Genomic DNA, 19227 nt, shown 5'->3' with positions numbered 1-19227 from the left:
TCTAACATAAGTAGGGACAAAGACATTCCAGGCAATCTGCTGTATTTACACAGTGTCAACCAGTAGATGGAGCAAATCAACAGCATTATAAGATCTGCTAGGAAATGTTAGTGTTAGGGATTGTTTTTCCTACAATAATGAAGAAACAACAATCATTTAACTGAAACCTTCCTGTAGAAAGTTGTGTGTCTGTGTACCTGTGGGAATTCTTGGAAAGCCCCCATGGTTTCCTGATTTCTGTCAGAAGAACCTCCAATAACAATCAAAGGCCTAGAAAAGTATATTAAAAAAAACAAACAAAAAAACCCCATAAGCATACATATATTTTTTTTTTATAATTGCAATCACACCTGTAAACTCTCCTTACAATCAAATCCTACTGCTCTTGGTGTGCTGTGCACCATTAGCATCCACAGATCTCTACAGGAATACATACAGAGTACAGAAATGGATTCTAAATATCAGAGTGTCAGCTGGTAGGCTCCCCAGCAGCTTTTGGGTCACCAGCTTTAGGACAACTTGGCCATATTAAGTGACTTGCACCATAGAAGCCCTAAAACCAAATCACATGGCAGGCAATTTTCATTCAAGTTTGATAATATAGGTGACACGGTGGTTTGAGGGAATGAAAACATCTAATAAGAAGTTAAAAAGCATTGACTGTCTAAAAAGTATTAAGACTTGTGTTTATAAAGGGTATTATAACATGCACTAGAACTAAGAAACAAGCTAGGATACAATTTTTCAAAAAGATTACGTTTTCCTTGTATACAGTTTGGAACACAGCAGAAGTTAGCTGGCTGAGAGAACAACTCCCTGCATTTTATTCTTAGAAAAAAAATCCCAAAACCCAAAGAATTGAACAAAAAATTAACATGCTTGCAAGCAGTCCTGATCTTAAATTAGTTCACGGCTATGTGAGGAAAGCAGTTTTAGTTTACAGTGAGGGTTATACATTCCACAGGAGCACATTTTTATTGTAATTTCCACAAAATACAAGAAATAATTTTCCTACGGTGAATGAAAACCTGTCTTTTATTCAAATTGTAGGTCAAACTCCTTAAAATGCTAAATGCTGAGTCAACAGAAGAAAGATGTTTTATCAATCTGCTTATTCATCTGCACTATATTGAAATATTGGGTCAATAGCTTTCTAGGCTTTTTCTCTTAAACAATTTCTCTTCAGATACAGCCTTTCCTTTGACTGCATTTATCTCTATAATGTATCAAGCTGAAACACTTACAGAGTGTTCCATGCATAATCCTAAATTTAATCACCCATAAGACTTGGGGATATGTGTATCTAGATCTAAGCTTCATAACCAGGCCATTTCTCAGCCATAAATCAAAAAATCTCAGTTCTAATCCCCTGGCACAGCGAAATGAGAACTTCCGGCTGTATCTTACCTCTGTGAAAAATCGTTATGGGAAAAATGCACTTGGTGATCCCTCTACACATTTTATTCTGCTTATTCTCTCCCCTCAGCAAAATGATTATCACTATCCATATATAACAAGACTGTTTGACAGTGACAAAACCTATGTTCCTCTCACTTGCCTTTTCCAAATTTATTTAAATGTTTTAATGAACAAAGTAACTACTACTTCCCAATAATGAAATACAATTACAAAACTGGTCTACTGTTTAGAAAGCCAACTCCAACAGCTATATCTTGAAAAGATTTAGTTCTGCTCTTGAAATTTTACATAATTCTAACTAGAAAGAAGTTTTTCCCTCAAGGAAATCATTGTACTACTGTAACAATATTGTAAACATTTTGAAGAGCAGTGCTTATAAAGCTAGTGAAAAACAACACTGAGGCAGAAAGAACATTGACTATAATGAAACTAATAATGCTAAGTCTTACGGACGTGCAAGAGAAGAACTTCAGTAAACTGAAAAAAAATTTAACTGCAACTTCAGGGAAAGAGCATGGTACTTCAGCATGCTAGTGTTTACTCCAAATCTTACCAGCTACCACACACTTGTCTTTGGAGTCTATTGTCATAGCCAGACTGAGGTACAAAACCTTGCTCAGAATGAGACAGGACAGGAGGCAGCAGCATGGCAGGTAATTTGCAGCATGAAAACATCAAGAGGTTTTGCCCTTGAAAATGTATTTTACCCTCAAAAATGTGTCCTGCAAATCCATAAGTGACGTGAACACTTCTTTCCTATAACGAAACCCATGACTGTTCAAAAGCAAGGTTTCCATATGATCTTCCTTTTTTAGTCCAAAGTCACATAGTGACAGCTAAACTTTAGTCAGTAACTCAATTAAAAAAAAAAAAAAAAAAGAGTTTGAACACTAGAGGTCTTTTTTCAAAATGTCAGACTTGATTTGTTAGCATTCCCATTGCTGAGCTTCCCTCGTCCATCAGCCACTGCTAATTCAATGTTCCAGATCACACTGTTCTGGATCATTCTGTTCTGTGAACACATCTGCTTGGTATTGCTACAGCTTCTTCCCAAAATACCTCAGTACAGCTTTCTGAACAGCTTTCAGTGGCAGACCAGGTAAAGCTGTCACACCTCCGTGAAGGCTTACAGGAGTACATACTGTCCCTCTGTACCTCATTTAATTCATTACTTAATTACTGCTCTAAATGTCTGCGTGGGGGGGCAAATAGGGATTTTAACAATGCAGTTGTCAATTTATTCACACAAGAAATACAGTAATTCAAAGGCAGTATGAATTTCAATTTAGAAAACACCTTTAAGATGATCTCCATGATCATGAAAGCATACTAATATTGACTTCCTTTTCAAACACATCCATACAACCAGCTATACTGATAGATTTCCCAATATACACACAATGGGGTAGGACAAAAAGAAGAATTTTATCCATGAGAATACAGAAAATAAAACAAAATTAATTTTAAGCTTGATAAAGGAAGAATTTGTTTCTCATTATCTGAAGGGGGAAAAAAGTAAAATATTAAATACCATGGAGCTCAACATCTGAAACAAATAAAACACACAATTATTGGAATTTTAAAGGGAAAATGCAGTTAAATTACCAGCAGTTAATGGTTGCATTTGCTATCCCACCAAGGGCGTGTAAGAAACCTGGACCAGACACTACAAGACATACTCCTGGTCTACAGAGAAAATACAAAAAGAAAAAAAGAGAAAGAGAGAAAAGGAGAGTGAGCACAGGGAACATCAAATAAATAATCAACTAAAATTAGTAAGGTGCTGAAACAGAATATCAAAGTTTTACTCATGTCATCAAAATTCATGAATGGCTAGGAATTTGTACGAATGACTAAAGATAGACATGGAAATCAGAAACTATGAAGCTGTATCAATCCAACTGGAAAAGCAAGTGAACAATTATGTGCCACCCACAGTGAGGTGTGCAACATACACAGGCTTATCCTAACACAGCTCCTGACTTCTTCTATGACACTTGCTCCAACATCTAACATTTATATGCAATTTGGTAAACTTACGTTTGCAGTTTTCTCAACTGCACTTTATCAGCAGTTACCAATGAAGAAAGCTCACACTGGAAGAAGTGCATCTGATTCAACGCAAATTTTACTGCATTTTAATTCGGGTAGAGACACTTGTTATTCTAGGTGATGAGATAAAAAATGGTAACTCTTAACTAGTGAGCATTTCTTAACAGCTTTGCAGACTCTTTACATACCTGCCAGTCAAATATCCAACAGCAGATGCAGCATAACAGGCCTGTTGAAAATATTGGTGTTAATGATACAATTATTATTATGTATACATTTCATGATATTTTGTACACAACTTTCAGCAAAAATAACGAAAATAAGTAGCTATAGATCCTTCCCTGACTATCAGGGCTTAAAAGTAAAAGCACCACCTCACCCTTCCCATTATAAGATGTCTACATAAAGATTCTGAAAAATCTCAAGACTCTTCTCCACTTCTCTCCATATTTCAGGCTCCTGTTTTCACAAGATATTACATTAGGAATATTTGGGATTCGAAAAACAAAAAAATCAACCAGATTAAAAAAAACCACTAAAACCAGGGAAGAAGAACAGAACAATGCCTAAAACTTCTGCTTTACACTGCCTTCTGGACTAACATGGAAGAAGGACTTGCAAGAGAAAGACAAGAAGCAGAAATCCAGCCATTCTGAATTGTATTTCAGAAACACTGTATTTCAGATATCAAGCAAAAGGTTGAAATCTCACACTGGGGACAATAATCAGACAATTTGGGATTGTCTTTTACAAGCTGTGCTGCTGAAATACTTCTCATTCCACTTTGGTACCACACTTTGCTTTAGCCATGTTGACATTTAAAGAAAAATCATGTTTTGAATAAAAATGACAAAAGTGACATCTACAACATGTGTTAGCATACCTTACCAGCAGTGTTATTGCAGAGTATGTTTTTATACTATTCCTGTAGTGATATTGAACATTTGGATGTAAATTTTGCCTGGTAAAAAGACACTATGTGATCAAGCAGAAATAGAAGTTTACAGGTGACAACAGAACTCAAGAATTCACATGTGACATTGCCCACTCTCTCATATTTTCTTGTCTTGAAATCAGCAAGTTCTAACACTTAATGGGAAAAAACATCATTTTGCAATATTCTGTAATTTTTTTTAAAGTAAGCTTCTGGCCTTAGAACCTACCTCTTTTGTTTGTAAATTGAACTGAGATTTGATTATTTAGTTATTATTGAGTACTCTGGCAATAAGATGCCCACTTTGGTTCCAGCTGTCGTTATTAAAGTGTTCTCGAGCCCTATTCCCTTGACAGCTGCAACAGCTCCAGCATATTGTATATTCACAACTAACTTAGGATACAAATATCAAGAAATTTCTTTGAATATGTAGTGATAATTATTATTAAAGATTAAGAACTAAACCTAAGCAATGTGTGTTGTTAACAAAGAGCCATATAGTAAAGGGGGTTTTTTGAAGTTTAGAACTGATCTGGGTTGTCAGTCTTCTAAGCAATCACAGCAATCTCTAATTACCCAGGGACAGATACACAAAAACACACCCTATGGAGTTGCAACACAATTTTTCACTGTTCAAAGGGCATACGGATGCAGCTGAATTGCTTCTGGCAAACTCATGCCATATTACAGGAGACTGGCTTATGGGCATTGGTAGTGCTACTTTTAGCTTCATGCTTCAATCAGGTGTTTCTAGTCTGCAGCTTTATGAGCTTTTCACAGAATCATTAAGGTTGGAAAAGACCTCCAAGATCATTGAGTCCAACCTGTCCAATCACCATCTTGTCAACTAGTCCGTGACACTAAGTGCCATGTCCAGTCATTTCTGAACACCTCCAGGGATGCTGACTCCACCACCATCCTGGGCGGAATAAGAACATAAGGATGCCAACCAACAAGTACATTGCTTGATTATCATCTTATCACAAGTTTTGTGCTTTAACTTGCTTATGGGCCCTATTTCCTATGAACACTACTAATTAAACTTTTACCAGTTTTACAGGGAAATCCGTTTGCTACATCTGGCCTAGAAATGAGGTAGAAACTCAACCCCTGGAAAAAAACCCTTAATTTTCCATATATCTTATATCATATACAGCTGCCTTCACCAATAAAGGAAGCAGCTGTATACACATCCTCCACAGCCAGACCACACAACTGAGATATTTAAATCCATGACATGAAAATATTGAGTATATCTTGAATATACTATATATAACCTTTCACCCTCTCCTCTGCTAAGCAATTACTCTATTACTCCCTGAGGATAAAGAAAAAACAGAAACTCTCATCTTCATTCATCCTTTTCCACTCCCCAAAGAAGAGAAGTCCTGACATTTTGACCTTAAAACAAGTATTTGCGTGATTTTTATTCCACTAAGCAAAAGCAGCTCATCATTTACACCGCAGAACATTTCTTGTCTCCTTCATCTAGTAAAAAGTAATAAATAGAACAGCATCTCATTTGGCAGTGCAAAGCAATCTTCTCTGCTCATTACAGACACACATGAGGTAATTAATTTTAATCATGTTAGTAACCACAGCTAAAACTAGAATATTTGCTAAATGGCCTACAGGAACATAAAGACTGTGCTGAATTCCCAGTCCTTTGAAGACTCAAATACAACTTTTAAACATGTTTGTATACATTTGCCTCTTTCAAATGTTACAGATTTTCCATAGAGACATACATTCCCCTAAATGCTCACATTCCAATATAAGAATGTAAGGATTACAGAGCAAAACCATACAGCTCACAACCACCTGATTTAGGAGAACTACTGTTACAATAGTTTGTTGAGGACTGGGACTATCCAGAAGGTTATTAACTACATAAATAAAGGAAAACTGGCAACTGCTGTAGACCAGCTCCAAGTATGGAAAACAGCTGGTCCATCTGCCTCCAGTTCAGTAGCTAGCAGCCAGCTCCCCATCTTGTGCAGCAGCTCTTGAAAATGACGTACAAACCCAAGGTTATTATCTTCGACCTCAGACCACCCAAGAAATTACGGAGATTAAAAGAGTTACTACTGTGGGAAACCAAACAAATGCAAAACTAGCAGCGTAACACCAAAATGCTGAGGAGCTTGACTCTAATTTCTGATACGTACACAATAAAGTTGAAATATTCATAAATAAGAGTCTAAAGATATGTTCATGTTTGATTTTGAGCACTTGGAAGCATTATTACTTTCTATGGTTTGCTGTTTTGTGAGCTTTTGAAACATACTTAAGGAAAAAAACCCATAGCTATTTAAATTGTCAGAACAAGTTTATCAATCAACAAGAAAACTTTCTTCGTTGGGCACTTAAGAACACCACATAGACAAGGAAAAAAACAGTAAAGAGGTAGGTAATAAAGTCCTAAAAAGAATTAAAATACTACCAATTGGAGTGGGAACAATAATATTGTCCCAGTTTGGAAGGGAAGACATCAGTAAAAGAAAATAGTAAAAAAAATTAAGGAAGAAGAATATTGGGAAGTGTGTAGAAAGCTACAGAAAACAAAAAGCCTTGGATGCGCATCTCAAAACCTAGCAGATAAAATCTGAAAATATATCACTTGAAGGAGATGACTTTGGTAATATTTTTCTTCTCTATCACATGCTGTCTTTAAATTATTTTTGCTTTCTTTTTTTCCTATCTTTGCTCCCTTATTGGAGAATGGCATTTTTAAATTAAAGATGCAATTCCCTGTGGAGGGGTCACTTTAAAATGGAACTGGGAAAAGAAGGGCACAAAGAAATACTCAAACCAATGCACCATTATTCCAAAATAACAGTGGCTGCTTTTGTACAGGTTCTTTAAAGGAACATTCAGAGACCACATTCTTTCTAGTAAGAAAACTTAAGCTGGGTTTCATTCCATTGTAAAACAGTTAAGGAAAGGGCTGGTCCCACTACAGATATATACTTACAGCTTGTTCGTTTCTCATTCCCACATATTTTATTCCAACTGCCTGGGCTGCAATTGCGATTTCAGTGACTGGAATACCAACAATGCCAAACATGTATTCAATATTCTATAAAGAAAAATGTTGAGAAAAGTCAGACTGTTTTTTCCCAAAAGACAGCTTTAATAAGCACATGCCAAACCCAGACATGCTAACTACACAGGCAGTCTAAAACCAAAATATAACAACGTATATAATCCCAGAGAAGCTCACAGGTCACTGTGGAAGCATAAAGAGCTGGCATCAGCTAGTGTTTGCAGCTCAGCCCTCTGTGGTTGTGAAAGTCCTGGATTTTGGGCGTCTACAAGCAGTGGGACAACTGTTCAGTACCTCGGTCAGTGTGTGTTTAGTGCTTTCTACTGACCAGTTCTTACCTGGGATATCTCTGCTATGTCACTTTCCTGAGTATGTCAGCTTCCTCTACTCTGAAAATGCCTCATGGCACCTTGTGCTTTTACACTTTGACAGAAAATTAACGGCAAAAAAGCCCCAAGAAATGGCTGGGATAGTACCGTGCCCACAGAAACACAGAGAGAAAGATTACCACTGAACTACTTTTCTATGTTTCACAGACCAAACGCAAAGTCTTCTCTCATGACCCGTGCCAGGTGAGCAGCATCTCGAGTTTAGAGACAACACAAGAGTCTTCGTCACTGTGAAGGAGGCGCAGGAGGCGCATCCAGCTGTCACGGCAAGAGCCGCAGAGGACCCTCGGCATTGCTTGGTGGTAACGGGGGCATCGGCTGAGCTCGGGAACGGGGCAGGCTCGGCAGACGAAGGGAATCAGTGCCGGCCTGGGGAACGCCGCCCCGGGGTCAGCAGCTCGGGGCTGCCCCGGCGGCACCGGGGCCGGGCCGTTCCCGGGGCTGTGCGGCGGAACCTCCTTCCTTCCCTCCCTCCCACAGAGCGGCGGGGCCAGCCCTTTCCGTCCGCTCCCGGGAGATCGGCGGCGCTGGTCGGAGTGAGACCGGCCGCGCACATTCGCTCGCTGCACGCTATCCCGGCCTGCAGGCTGCCGGTCCCCGCCCCGCGCTCTTACTTGCGCCCTGAGGGCCTGGGCAATGAGCTGCGCCCCGCTGACCGCCTCGCCCTCCATGTCGGCCCCGCTGCCCCGACCCCGCCGCCGCCGCCCCTCGGACCGGGCCGGACCGGGCCCCCGGCCGAAGGTCGCGCGCAGTGACTGACAGGCGGCCCGGCCAATCAGACAGCGGAGGGGGCGGGCCCAAGGCTGCCCACCCTGACCCCTCCGGCGGGCGGCGCGGGGCGGAGACCGGGACAGCTTCCTATTGGCCAGAGCGGGCAGCCAATCAGGAGGCGGGAGGCGCCGGGCCGCCAGCGTGAGGCTCGCGGGGGGCGGGAGCGGGGGTAGGGTCAGGATCGGGATGGGGAAGGGTCTGCCTGGGTACCGCCGGGAGCGGGGCTGGCCGGGAGCGATGCGGAGCGGGGAGGGTGGGATCGCTGCAGGCCCGGCCGCGGCCCCGGTGGCCTCCGTGAGCCGCAGGGCCGCGCGGTACCCGGGGTAGCCGCCCCCGAGCGCTCCGGCTTTGTGGGGTTGGTCAGAGGTGGCGAACGGAGCGGGGCAAAGTGCGGGCCTGTGTGTGAGGTGCCGGTGCCCGCCGCCCGCGCTCACCAGGGGAAGCGCCAGAGGAGTGCGAGACACCCTCCCAAAATCCGCGCTGAAGGATGGCGCACGCCCCTTGGTCCGGCTCTGCCTGTCCCGGCACGTGTCGCTGAGGTGACACGGGTGACAGCATGTCCCTGCCCCACGCTCCGGCTCGTCCGTGCCACCGCCCTCGGTTTGTGCAGCCAAACCACTAACGATAGCAGCGCTCCATGCGCCCTCACTCGCCAAACAACAAACAACCATAGATAAGATGACATAGATCGCAAAAAACCTTTACAAAACCTGCATAGTAAAATACTGTAATATATTGCGGCAAATAAAAGCAGTAGACAGGAGGGATCAGTGGAAAAACCCCTTAAATTTCACTATAGTTTATATGTTTTTAAAATACATTGTATAATACATAGTAAAATTGCAGCAACATCACAATCCATGGATATCGTTCAACCTAAAAAAGACTTTATTTTTCCATAGCCAATTGACTATTTGCCTAGTAATCATTACTGTTTATGTTACTATTATTACTTACTACTGTTTATGTTGCTATTTCTGTTACTATACTATATGTTAGGCATAGCTTAACATGCATTTGCTATTAACCACTTAGGAGGACCCGTGCTGCCTCTGCTCTTTCAACATCTGTTGGATTCTTCTGAGTGTAGAAGTGTGAAGAAGGAGGGTATGTGTTGCTTTTCCCTGTGTATACATCCAGGTGTGGTGACAGGTGACAGACTTCTAAGTTTCCAAAGCTGTTGAAAAGCGAGTGACTGGATGCTTTACTTCACAACACACTGGGATTAGATGATTCTGAAAAGGTGAATAGGAAAACAGTCTGCAATGTGACTGGGGGGAAAACTTGGCATCCAAACTTGAACACCAGTCTTTTTACCCTTTGTGTGGAACTATAACTGGAATATTGTGGCTGCGGAACAGTAATACTGCTATGAAATATTTGTATTTGGATGACATGATCCTGCTGAAGCCTGTCTGTCAGGCAAAAGACCACATAAATCACAGGAAAGGGACATAAAAGGAAGTAAAATGATAAAGCACTTCAGGTCATGAAAATTTAAAGTCATGGTTTGGGTGAGGTGACAGCTCTGTAGATCCTAAGCAAATTAACTTCTCTTCAAGGAAAGGACTTATGGGATGGTGTAGCACTTTCCAGTAGTAAAAACATCCAGAATGTGTCAGACATATTTGGAATATCAACAGGCAAAGGGCTGAGTAAACCCTGTTGGTATCCTTACTTTGGCTGGAAAGTTTAATACACCCAAGCCCAGCCTTGGGGCTTGTCACGGCTCTCCATGAGATAGCAGAGTCCTGTTGTTTAAGCTGTCAGACAGGGGAAAGGCTTTAGGGAGCACTCACACAAGTGTTCAGCCATCATCTGTAGGACTAGCAGTAATCACAACCCAGGGTTGGACTCAGAGGAACTATTTTAGTTATTTTAGTTGGCCCAGGTTCAGCTGGATGGGATTGTGCAGGGGCTTGTTCAGTGCTAAACCTCTTGTGCATCTAAATGAGTAAGAGATTCAGATTAGTACTTTTGAGTGTTTCTGACCACCAGGAAATGAAACGTGGTAGAAAAGTAACAGCTCTCCAAGCATGTTTGTAAAATACAACATTTTGTAGAAGCTCATTACCTGTTAATTTTTTTCTGTTAGTGTGTTTTGCCTTAAAAAAAAAGGCAGTTTTTCTAATGCATAGCAATTCCATCTCATGAGCTGAAACTCTCCAACTTTTTCCATCACTAGTAATGATGAATTCTAATTACATCTTAGTTGACAACTTTATTAAGGAGGAGCTGACTAGAACCCATTCCTGTCCTAAATAGGCATTTTGGCTTTGAAGGGGTGACAAGAAACAGAAAAGAGAGTCTTGTCAGTGAAATGCAACATAGCTTGTTTATTTTCAGTACATTCCTTAACTGTGAGAGGTTTCCCACCCCTGAACTCCCTCCTCCTGCTGCTGCTTTATATCTTCACATGTGCTTTGGTATTTAATTTGCAAAGCTGAGCTGCACAGGACAAGGAGGCACCTCTATTCTTGACATGCATTGCCAAATCACCCCCAAAAAGTACTGAATGCTTTCCTCGACTTGCAGAATAGCAAGGAGAGCTTGTCATACATCACTTTTCAAAACTGTTTATATAAATGCAGCATCTCTAATCCATCTGATTGCAGGGAGGCCGAGGTTTTATTCTGTTTTTATCACACTTTAAATAAATTTACCCTTGAAGGCATGTATGCCTGGACACATTGGCTAATTAAAGCTCAAGGAAATAGGAATATGTAGTTGAGCTTAGCAGCGTTGAATGGCTAAGTTTCTGCTTTACCCTTAGAAGTGTTACTATTACATGTTAAGACTTTTTGGTTGAGAAAATAATTCTTCTGCCCACCATGGGCACCAAGGTTATGACTTTGCTGTCCTACATGGGATTGTGCTGCTATCAAACCAGTGTTGCAAATAGCACGTAGAGCTCCTAGAAGGAAACAAGTGCCTTAAACTAAGATAGTACTTACTAAATGCTTTTTCCATTTGTTCATTTTTAGGTACTAAACAGTTGGTGTTTAGGAAAAAAAAGCAGTATTGAGGATTATTATTAGCTGCTTTTCATCCTGGTATTCAAGCAAAGAGATATTTTCAGTTAACTTGCCATAGACTTTCTTTTTTTTAGGTACAAAACTACATTTAATATAACATGAATAAAAATAAGATTGTGATTAGTTTAGAATTGATCTTTTTCTCCTGCTGAACTCCTAATGGGATCTAGAGAAGACTCTTCATGCATGTGTCTGTCAGTCTGTATTTGCTTTAGAAAAATTCAGGGATTTGTAGATCACGAAGACTGAAGGGCACTAAGAGTGTTTTGGAACATTTTTTTTTCTTGGATACAAGTTCCCAGAGAGCAAATACAATTAAAAAGTCAGTAACTGAACTTACAGCTATCAATATACAGCACCAGTAGATCTCTTCTGCGTGCTCCTCCAGCTTCACTGATATTTGAGATTTAATTCTTTAATGATACTAGTGACGCTGTGGTGACAAATACAGAATTCTCAAGTGAGAATAATTCTGGATTAAAAGGCATTTCAACAGTCTTTCTGAAGCATTGCACAACCAGTGACTGTGTCAGTCCTTGTTCCTAAGTCCTCTCCTAACCTGGGATGTCAAAGGGAGGGTTACATGCAGAGCCCATATTGCAGAGAGTGCGCCAGCCTTCCAGACTCAATAATTCTTAATTTTTTTCTAAGAAAAGCTAACTAATGCAAATTTTCTCTATTTTGTATGGATTTTTGATTTATTGTTGTTACTATGGACACATTTTTAACCTTATGGATCTGCATTGTACGGGAGGAATGTGGATCTGAATTGCACTCAACATTTTTATAAATGTTCAGAAAAGCTGCACTGTAGGAGAAATATTTGCCTATTTCACATGTGGTGTTGGAATACAGTGAATTCATAATCCATTAGGAGATGCATTTATATGATAGATGCAGAAGTAGTGTCTAGTGTAATTCTCTTGGCAATTATCTTTTTCAGTATTGATAAAATAAGCCCTATTTCTGCTTGACTACTAAATAGAGTCTCCAAGTAATTTTAGGAAATGCTACTTTTAAATACATCCCCCATCACCAAACGGGGGAGGAACTGCAAATTTGTGAACTGCTTTAAACTTTTCTCAAAGATGTTTTGATATATGGTGAAATAATCTATAAATGAATGTTTATTATAGAGAGAAACCAAGCAAGGAGATCAGTAGAGCTATATATGAAGCTAAAACACTTTTGAACAGGACAGTTATTTAAAGCACCAGTGTAGATGGATTTAAGGTTTAGAAACAACATGCACAGGGTCATTCAGGAACTCAAAGACACCACACTGCTGAGAACATCAGTTACCATCCTTATTTAATTGTAAATTTAAATTCCTGGCATTATATTTTGCTCATGCTCCCCCCACCCCCCTGTTTGGTTTTCTTCTCTAGATTTATGGCATTCACCATGGTGGCTCTGTGCTGGAAGCTGCCCATCTGCTTTCTCTTCTATCAAGCAGTCTCAGGCAGAGTGAGGCAGGAGGGGCACTACGTGGCCGCGGTGTACGAGCACGAGTCCATCCTGAGCCCGACCCCGGCGGCGCTGGTGGAGCGGCGCTCCGCGCTGGAGCTCATGGGCAGGAACCTCGACGTCTATGAGCAGCAGGTGCTGGCTGCTGCCAGGCAGGTACGGCCCAGCTCCAGGCAGCACTTGTGCATGCCCTGGGTGTATATAGAGGGAGTGCTATTTAGAGATAATCTTTCACTTTTGTGTTCCCAGGCAACTAAAGCCGTATTTATATACATAACTATGGTCTGGGTTCTCAGACGATCTGACCTGCCAGCAGCTCTGAAAAAGAATCAGGCCAATTAGCATCCTGCCTGACTCGGGCTATTCCAAGCTTGGAAAAACACACATATAGTTATTTAGTATAGGGAAATTAATTTTCTATTTTGGTCTGAATACCTAGTTCCTTTCTGTTTTCTTAAATGGAAGGGTTTCTTTGAAAGCTTGTCTTACTGGCAGCTGTCTTGGGTTTGGTTTTATTCCAGTGCTCTCAATGGAAATTCCTGAATGTTCCTAAAAACTAAAGAAGTCAAATGCTTTGGAAATTAATGTTCCGCCTTTAACAACTTTGTGGAACTAAAGTTTTCCATTCCTTTCTCCTACCCACCATGGAATGGTTCTCAGTCTAAATATATTTAGAGGAGAGAGACTAGTATCGCCAGCTGTTCTTACACACAGCCCTCTTTCCTCCCCTCCCAAGAAAACCCAAAGCTGGTTCTAGCGACAGGAAGCAATGTTAGTGCCCCTACACAGAGGAGAATTGACTTGCAATTTTCACAGATCTATTGTTCTGGGAGAGAATAATTACTATTTCTATATAATTTGAAAACGTGAATTTTTTTTGAGAAGTTCAGATGATTGGGCAGAAGCATAACAGTAATTTTTGTGCAGCCATTACATAGGTAACACATTTGAGCTGACTTTTGAAAACTAACAGGAATCTGAGTGGCTGGTGCTGTGTCTGGTTTAAGAAGAATCCACCTCATTTTAAGGAATGCTTCAGATCTCCATGAACTTCAGGCAGAGCCTCTGGCATGGCTACATTTCTACCAGACTGTGCACTGCTTCCACAGTGAAGCTGTTTCTGTAGTCAACACTGCCAGTACCCTGTCCAACCCTGTACCTAATTAACTAAGTGATGCAGCACCTTTGACAAAGTGTATCTGCAAATAGCATAATTCTGATAAAAAAGTCAGGGCAAGTTTTAACATCATCAGTGTTTAACCTGAATGATGACATTCTCATGACTCCTGTGAAGGAAGAATACCTTTGGTAAGAAATTGGATGCAGTATGCTCTTATTTGCATGCCCTTAAAATAATGCCAAATGCATTCTTTTGCATTCTTTTTCAAGATAAAGGTATGTGTCAGGTTAAATAAGGTGGGTTTTGTGTACACATAGTTACACACCGACTACATAGTTACACCTACTACGAAGTAGAAGAAAAGACATCTTCAAGCTACATTATTGACAGAACAAAATTGGGTTATCCTTAACTTTCTTTAGCTCTTTTTAGCCATGAGAACCCCTCTCTTCCTTTGCTTTGCCTACAAAACATGTTTTGGTTTTACATACAGGGGGCACAGATCATTGTTTTTCCTGAAGATGGAATCCATGGCTTCAACTTCACCAGAAGCTCCATTTACCCTTACTTGGATTTTGTTCCGCATTCACGCTCTGGGAAGTGGAATCCCTGCAGAGAGCCCTATTTGTTCAATGACACAGAGGTAAATGTAGGGCTGATGACTGCAGGGGTGGGATAACTGAATGCTACATTTGTGCTCCAAGTGGGAAATAGCTCAGGTTGGTTTGCTTAGGAAAGTAAGCAAGAGATTTAACAACTCCTAGTACCAGATTCTGTTTTCATGGCTGCTCAGGCTCTGCCAGTTTCATTCTTAGCAGAGGAGGGTTTAGATCCATACATGCAAGGAAATTAGTTGTGTGTGAACCATCTGGATTTGTCATCTCCTCCTCCCCAACCTCTGAAATGGTAATTGCTCTCTCATAAGATACGTTGTGTGTGAATTTAGTTCGAACAACATTGTTTTATATAAAACAACGTAGTAGAATCTTCACTTTTGGTGCATTCTCATTATTCGGGTTGAATGACTCAATGACATCACAGCATTCTGACTCAGCAATCGTGTCCAACCATTAGCACAAGTAACGGGACTTACCTGCTACAATGTAATTGAAGTCACAGCTTGACACCAACCAAGCCTGATTACATTGGAGGTGACCTGGCTGTTACAAAAATAGTATTGTCATTGACTATTCTGGACCTGAACTGAAAATAACCATGCTTTGTAAATACAGACTATTAATTCTTATTAACATTACAGAACTCAATAGAATGATAGAAATCATGCATGTACCTGACACTAAACTGTGCCATAAATCAAATCCCTCCTGATGGGAGAGAATATTTTAAAGTCCTTGCAAGGAGTTTCAAAGAATAAACCCAGACTTTTCCTGGAGTTTCCGTGCTGCCAGCTAGTTGTTTATTAAGTCTTATCAGAGGAACAGAGCCACTAGCGTGACCCAGGCATAACATAGAGCACAGAAAGCAGGAGAGAAGTCCAATTATCAAGATTTACACAGCCTTTTTAAAGATAACTTAACCAATGGTTACTAGAAACATATATTATTTTTACTTTCCTACCAATTATTCAGTAACACGGGCAGGAACTGCGGAATTCTTTGTCCAATCATCCCAAATTACTTTTACTGCAGAATATGGAGTAGTAGTAGAAGAAGAAGAAGGTTTGGAGAACAACAAGAATCCTCCATTTTGATATTTTTTTCTCTTATCTATTTACTACAAAGAGAAGCCCAAAACCTCTAAATTTTTCACCCTGTGACAATCTTACATAGTAGTCTATCACCTAATTCACACCACTGTATTTTCTAGTTCTTGTCTGATCGTAGGCAGTTTTTTCCAAGGTTTGAGGCTAAAACAGTGTTGTTCAGGGGGGTAAGAACCCTTAAAAACAGGCAGAGAAATATTCTCGGCACTCTGGGTTCCTACATGTACCTACCGAGCAGAATTGGTGTGCAAACACGAATCGCAGTTGTAAACAATGATCCATTTGGCCTACGAATCTTTGTTACCAATGATCATGGCCAAGCAAGCAAGAACTGAGTTTGCCATTCAGATGATGCTGTTTGGAGATTGTAGTAATGTCAGTCTTGGTATAGCACTCCGATATGGAAGAACTATCCCAGCAATACTGTGGTCTGCAACATTTTCTATTTATTTTCTGTAATATGCAAGGTCTATCCCTTTCCATCTCTGCTTCTCTAAGTCATAGCGAGTAATTGCTTTTTAAAAATTTATAGTAAAAACATCCAGGTGCAGATGATCATTATTAGACATTTGCTGTTCTAAAGGCACACACATGCAGTGTTTTAAAGCCATTGATGCTCCTACCAGTCACAAGTTTCTAAAAATTAACACCCCTGGAATAGATTTATTTACTTACTTCCTTCTAAGGAAATAAAACTCAGACAATTTTTTTCAGAGCTATTTTAAAATTAACATCTGAAATACCTTTCTGCCGACAAAGCTACTGGTTCCAGTAGCTTTTGTCACAAAATCATCAGTGCTTTTAAATTTCACAGATATGGTCTAATGTGTTCAATTTTGAACACAGTTGAAAATAATAATTTGGAAAGTATTAAATAAGTCATAGGTGCTTAAGTAAAACTTACTCCACCACATTCGGAAGTGCTCACATTTCTCCATACTCTTTTCCAGGTCGTTCAGCGCCTGAGCTGCATGGCCCTGAAGAACAAGATATTCCTTGTGGCCAACTTAGGGACCAAGCAGCCGTGTGAGCGCACGGATCCTCGGTGCCCGTCGGATGGGAGGTACCAGTTCAACACCAACGTGGCGTTGGCCGCGGACGGAACGCTGCTGGCCACGTATCGCAAACACAACCTGTACTTCGAATATGCTTTTGACACCCCTCCAGAGCCAGACTACGCATTCTTTGACACCCCTTTTGCTGGCAAGTTTGGCATGTTCACTTGCTTTGATATACTCTTTTTTGAGCCTGCAGTGAACCTCATCAGACAATACAATTTGAAGCAAATTGTTTATCCAACTGCCTGGATGAACCAGCTCCCGCTTTTGTCTGCTGTAGAATTTCAACAAGCTTTTGCAACAGCTTTCAATGTCAATATTTTAGCAGCCAACATCCACCACCCTACTTTGGGCATGACAGGGAGTGGCATATACACTCCAGTCAAATCATTCATCTACCACAACATGGAAAGTTACGGTGGCAAGCTCATAGTAGCAGAAATTCCTGTGATTAGCGCAGATTATAGAACCAATTTAGAGAGTAACGAAAGATTTAGAGAGAACTTACATGACTCATGCAGGACTTTTAGGAGCACCTCACTGGATGATGAAGTTTGCTTTAAGGAGCAAGAAGAGACTCCTGGCAGAGTATCTGAAAAAGGAAAGGAACAGTCACCTCCTTCCTTTTATGCAGAAATGATGTATGACAACTTCACTTTTGTTCCTGTATGGGGGGAAAAAGGAGAGCTCCAGGTTTGTGCCAATACCCTTTGTTGTTACTTAAACTATCAGAGAGCTGTTTTAACTGATGAATTATATGCTTTGGGAGTTTTTGATGGGCTCCATACAGTGCATGGCACATACTATGTCCAGGCCTGTGCCTTAGTGAAGTGTGGTGGTCTCAGCTTTAGCACTTGTGGACAGGAGGTCACAGATGCCACTGCTCTGATAGATTTCCAGCTATGGGGGAATATGAGCACCCCTTACATCTTTCCTTTGCTGCTGACATCTGGTATTACCTTGGACTTTGCTGATCACATGGGCTGGAAAAACAACTACTATTTCCTAAGCAAAAATAGAACATCTTCTGGCCTCCTGACAGCTGCTCTCTATGGACGATGGTATGAAAAGGACTAGCACAGATATTTGACTGAGTCAGAAAACAACTGCCCATATGTTCAGAGTATGTATCTTAACAGAAATTGTTGAACATCCATATATCCTAGAGGTTCAGGTGTGTTTGTCCCATCACTGCCTGATTAGGTCCCACATTTGAAATAATGGCTGTAAGTACAGTCTGTACCATGGTAGTTTATGTCCTACGAGGAGTGAAAGAACTGCCTTGCAAAGATAAAGGCTTGTTGTGATCTGGTGAGATGTTTTATACCAGGAAAATAACACTTTTCATTTCAACTGATTTTGTTCCCTTAAATTTAATCGTTTGGTTTTTGGGGGTCCTGACTGGGAGTATGGAAATGAATGGAATAGAAAACTATTGCAAGGAAAAAAAAAAAGGGAAGTAAGACACAAATATTGTGCATGACATGCACAAAAACATGTAGGTATACATACATATAGCTTTTATGTGCTGAGGTTCTGATTTCTGGTTAGGGTGCCATGATTGTTTTTTTCTCTTAGAGTGAAAACCTCCCATCTGCAATCATTACCATTGACTGGCCACTCCGGTGTCTGTAATACTGTTACACATTTCACTGGATGTTACAGTGTAAACATCTACAGAATAGCTAATCTGGGAAACAGGGTATCAAATGACTCTGAAAACCTGGACTGCAGAAAGACACAATTCACAAGAAATTATGTTTAAAGAAAACATCAGCATTGAATATCAGTGGCCATGTTACCTACTGTTTGAGTATTTTAACTTTCCCTGTTTAAAAGAAGACTGTTTTGACTTTAAGACATCTTACACACTGTTCATGAATTTATTTGAGAGGAGTTATGAAAAGCACATAAGAAGCTGTGGGACATCAAGGTTTTTGCATCAATGCTTCATGTGCCAGATGGCAGGTTTGTGCTGCTGAGTAAAACACACCATTCTTTCCAGAGCAATAACAAGATTAAGTGCTATAGCTGTTCTACTGCAGTGGAGAAGATGGGAAGAGAATATTCAAAGGTTATTAATTTGGGGTTAAATTCAGACAAGTTAATGTATTCTCAAGCATTATAATTTTATGGGTTCTTATTGGCTGTTATGATTTCATCTGGGTAATAGCTGTTAAGTAATGGAATAAACACAACTGTTCCTTTGGTGA

The 19227-nt window shown here is 40.5% G+C and overlaps 2 protein-coding genes across 9 annotated transcripts in view; one reads left to right on the top strand and one right to left on the bottom strand.

Annotated features, from left to right (window-relative positions):
* Nucleotides 1-8596, bottom strand: part of HACL1 (2-hydroxyacyl-CoA lyase 1) — a 21491-nt gene extending 12895 nt beyond the window's left edge. The window contains exons 1-5 of one of the 3 annotated variants that reach the window (XM_048302504.1): nt 8455-8596; nt 7380-7484; nt 3660-3700; nt 3025-3105; nt 198-270 (exon numbers count right to left, since the gene is read on the bottom strand). In XM_048302504.1, coding sequence (XP_048158461.1) covers nt 198-270; nt 3025-3105; nt 3660-3700; nt 7380-7484; nt 8455-8511 — 357 coding nt within the window. In that variant the 5' untranslated portion in view covers nt 8512-8596. Of the gene's footprint in view, nt 1-197; nt 271-3024; nt 3106-3659; nt 3701-7379; nt 7485-7959; nt 8077-8454 lie in introns of those variants that run through there. The other 2 variants (XM_048302521.1, XM_048302512.1) reach the window with 2 other exon arrangements.
* On the top strand, nt 8005-19227 carry BTD (biotinidase). Of its 6 annotated transcripts, none has more exons than XM_048302561.1 (5): nt 8005-8023; nt 9647-9718; nt 13035-13269; nt 14727-14876; nt 16907-19227. In XM_048302561.1, exons 3-5 carry the CDS (start codon nt 13039-13041, stop codon nt 18089-18091), a joined length of 1566 nt encoding a protein of 521 aa, XP_048158518.1. In that variant the 5' UTR covers nt 8005-8023; nt 9647-9718; nt 13035-13038; the 3' UTR covers nt 18092-19227. The 6 variants fall into 6 exon arrangements, with proteins under 6 accessions (XP_048158518.1, XP_048158499.1, XP_048158509.1 ...); XM_048302542.1 differs by lacking the exon at nt 8005-8023 and adding an exon at nt 8046-8142; XM_048302552.1 differs by lacking the exon at nt 8005-8023 and adding an exon at nt 8088-8139.

This window comes from Corvus hawaiiensis, chromosome 1, assembly GCF_020740725.1.
Source record: "Corvus hawaiiensis isolate bCorHaw1 chromosome 1, bCorHaw1.pri.cur, whole genome shotgun sequence".
NCBI classification, from domain to species: domain Eukaryota; kingdom Metazoa; phylum Chordata; class Aves; order Passeriformes; family Corvidae; genus Corvus; species Corvus hawaiiensis.
The sequence above is the reverse complement of the archived record's forward strand: the minus strand, read 5'-3'. Positions and strand labels throughout refer to the sequence as shown.

Bases quoted from the DNA above. Each gene is read 5' to 3' on its own strand.
- BTD (XM_048302531.1), top strand. The intron at 13,270-14,726 runs GTACGGCCCAGC...TTTTACATACAG, and splicing joins TGCTGGCTGCTGCCAGGCAG to GGGGCACAGATCATTGTTTT. The intron at 14,877-16,906 runs GTAAATGTAGGG...ACTCTTTTCCAG, and splicing joins ATTTGTTCAATGACACAGAG to GTCGTTCAGCGCCTGAGCTG.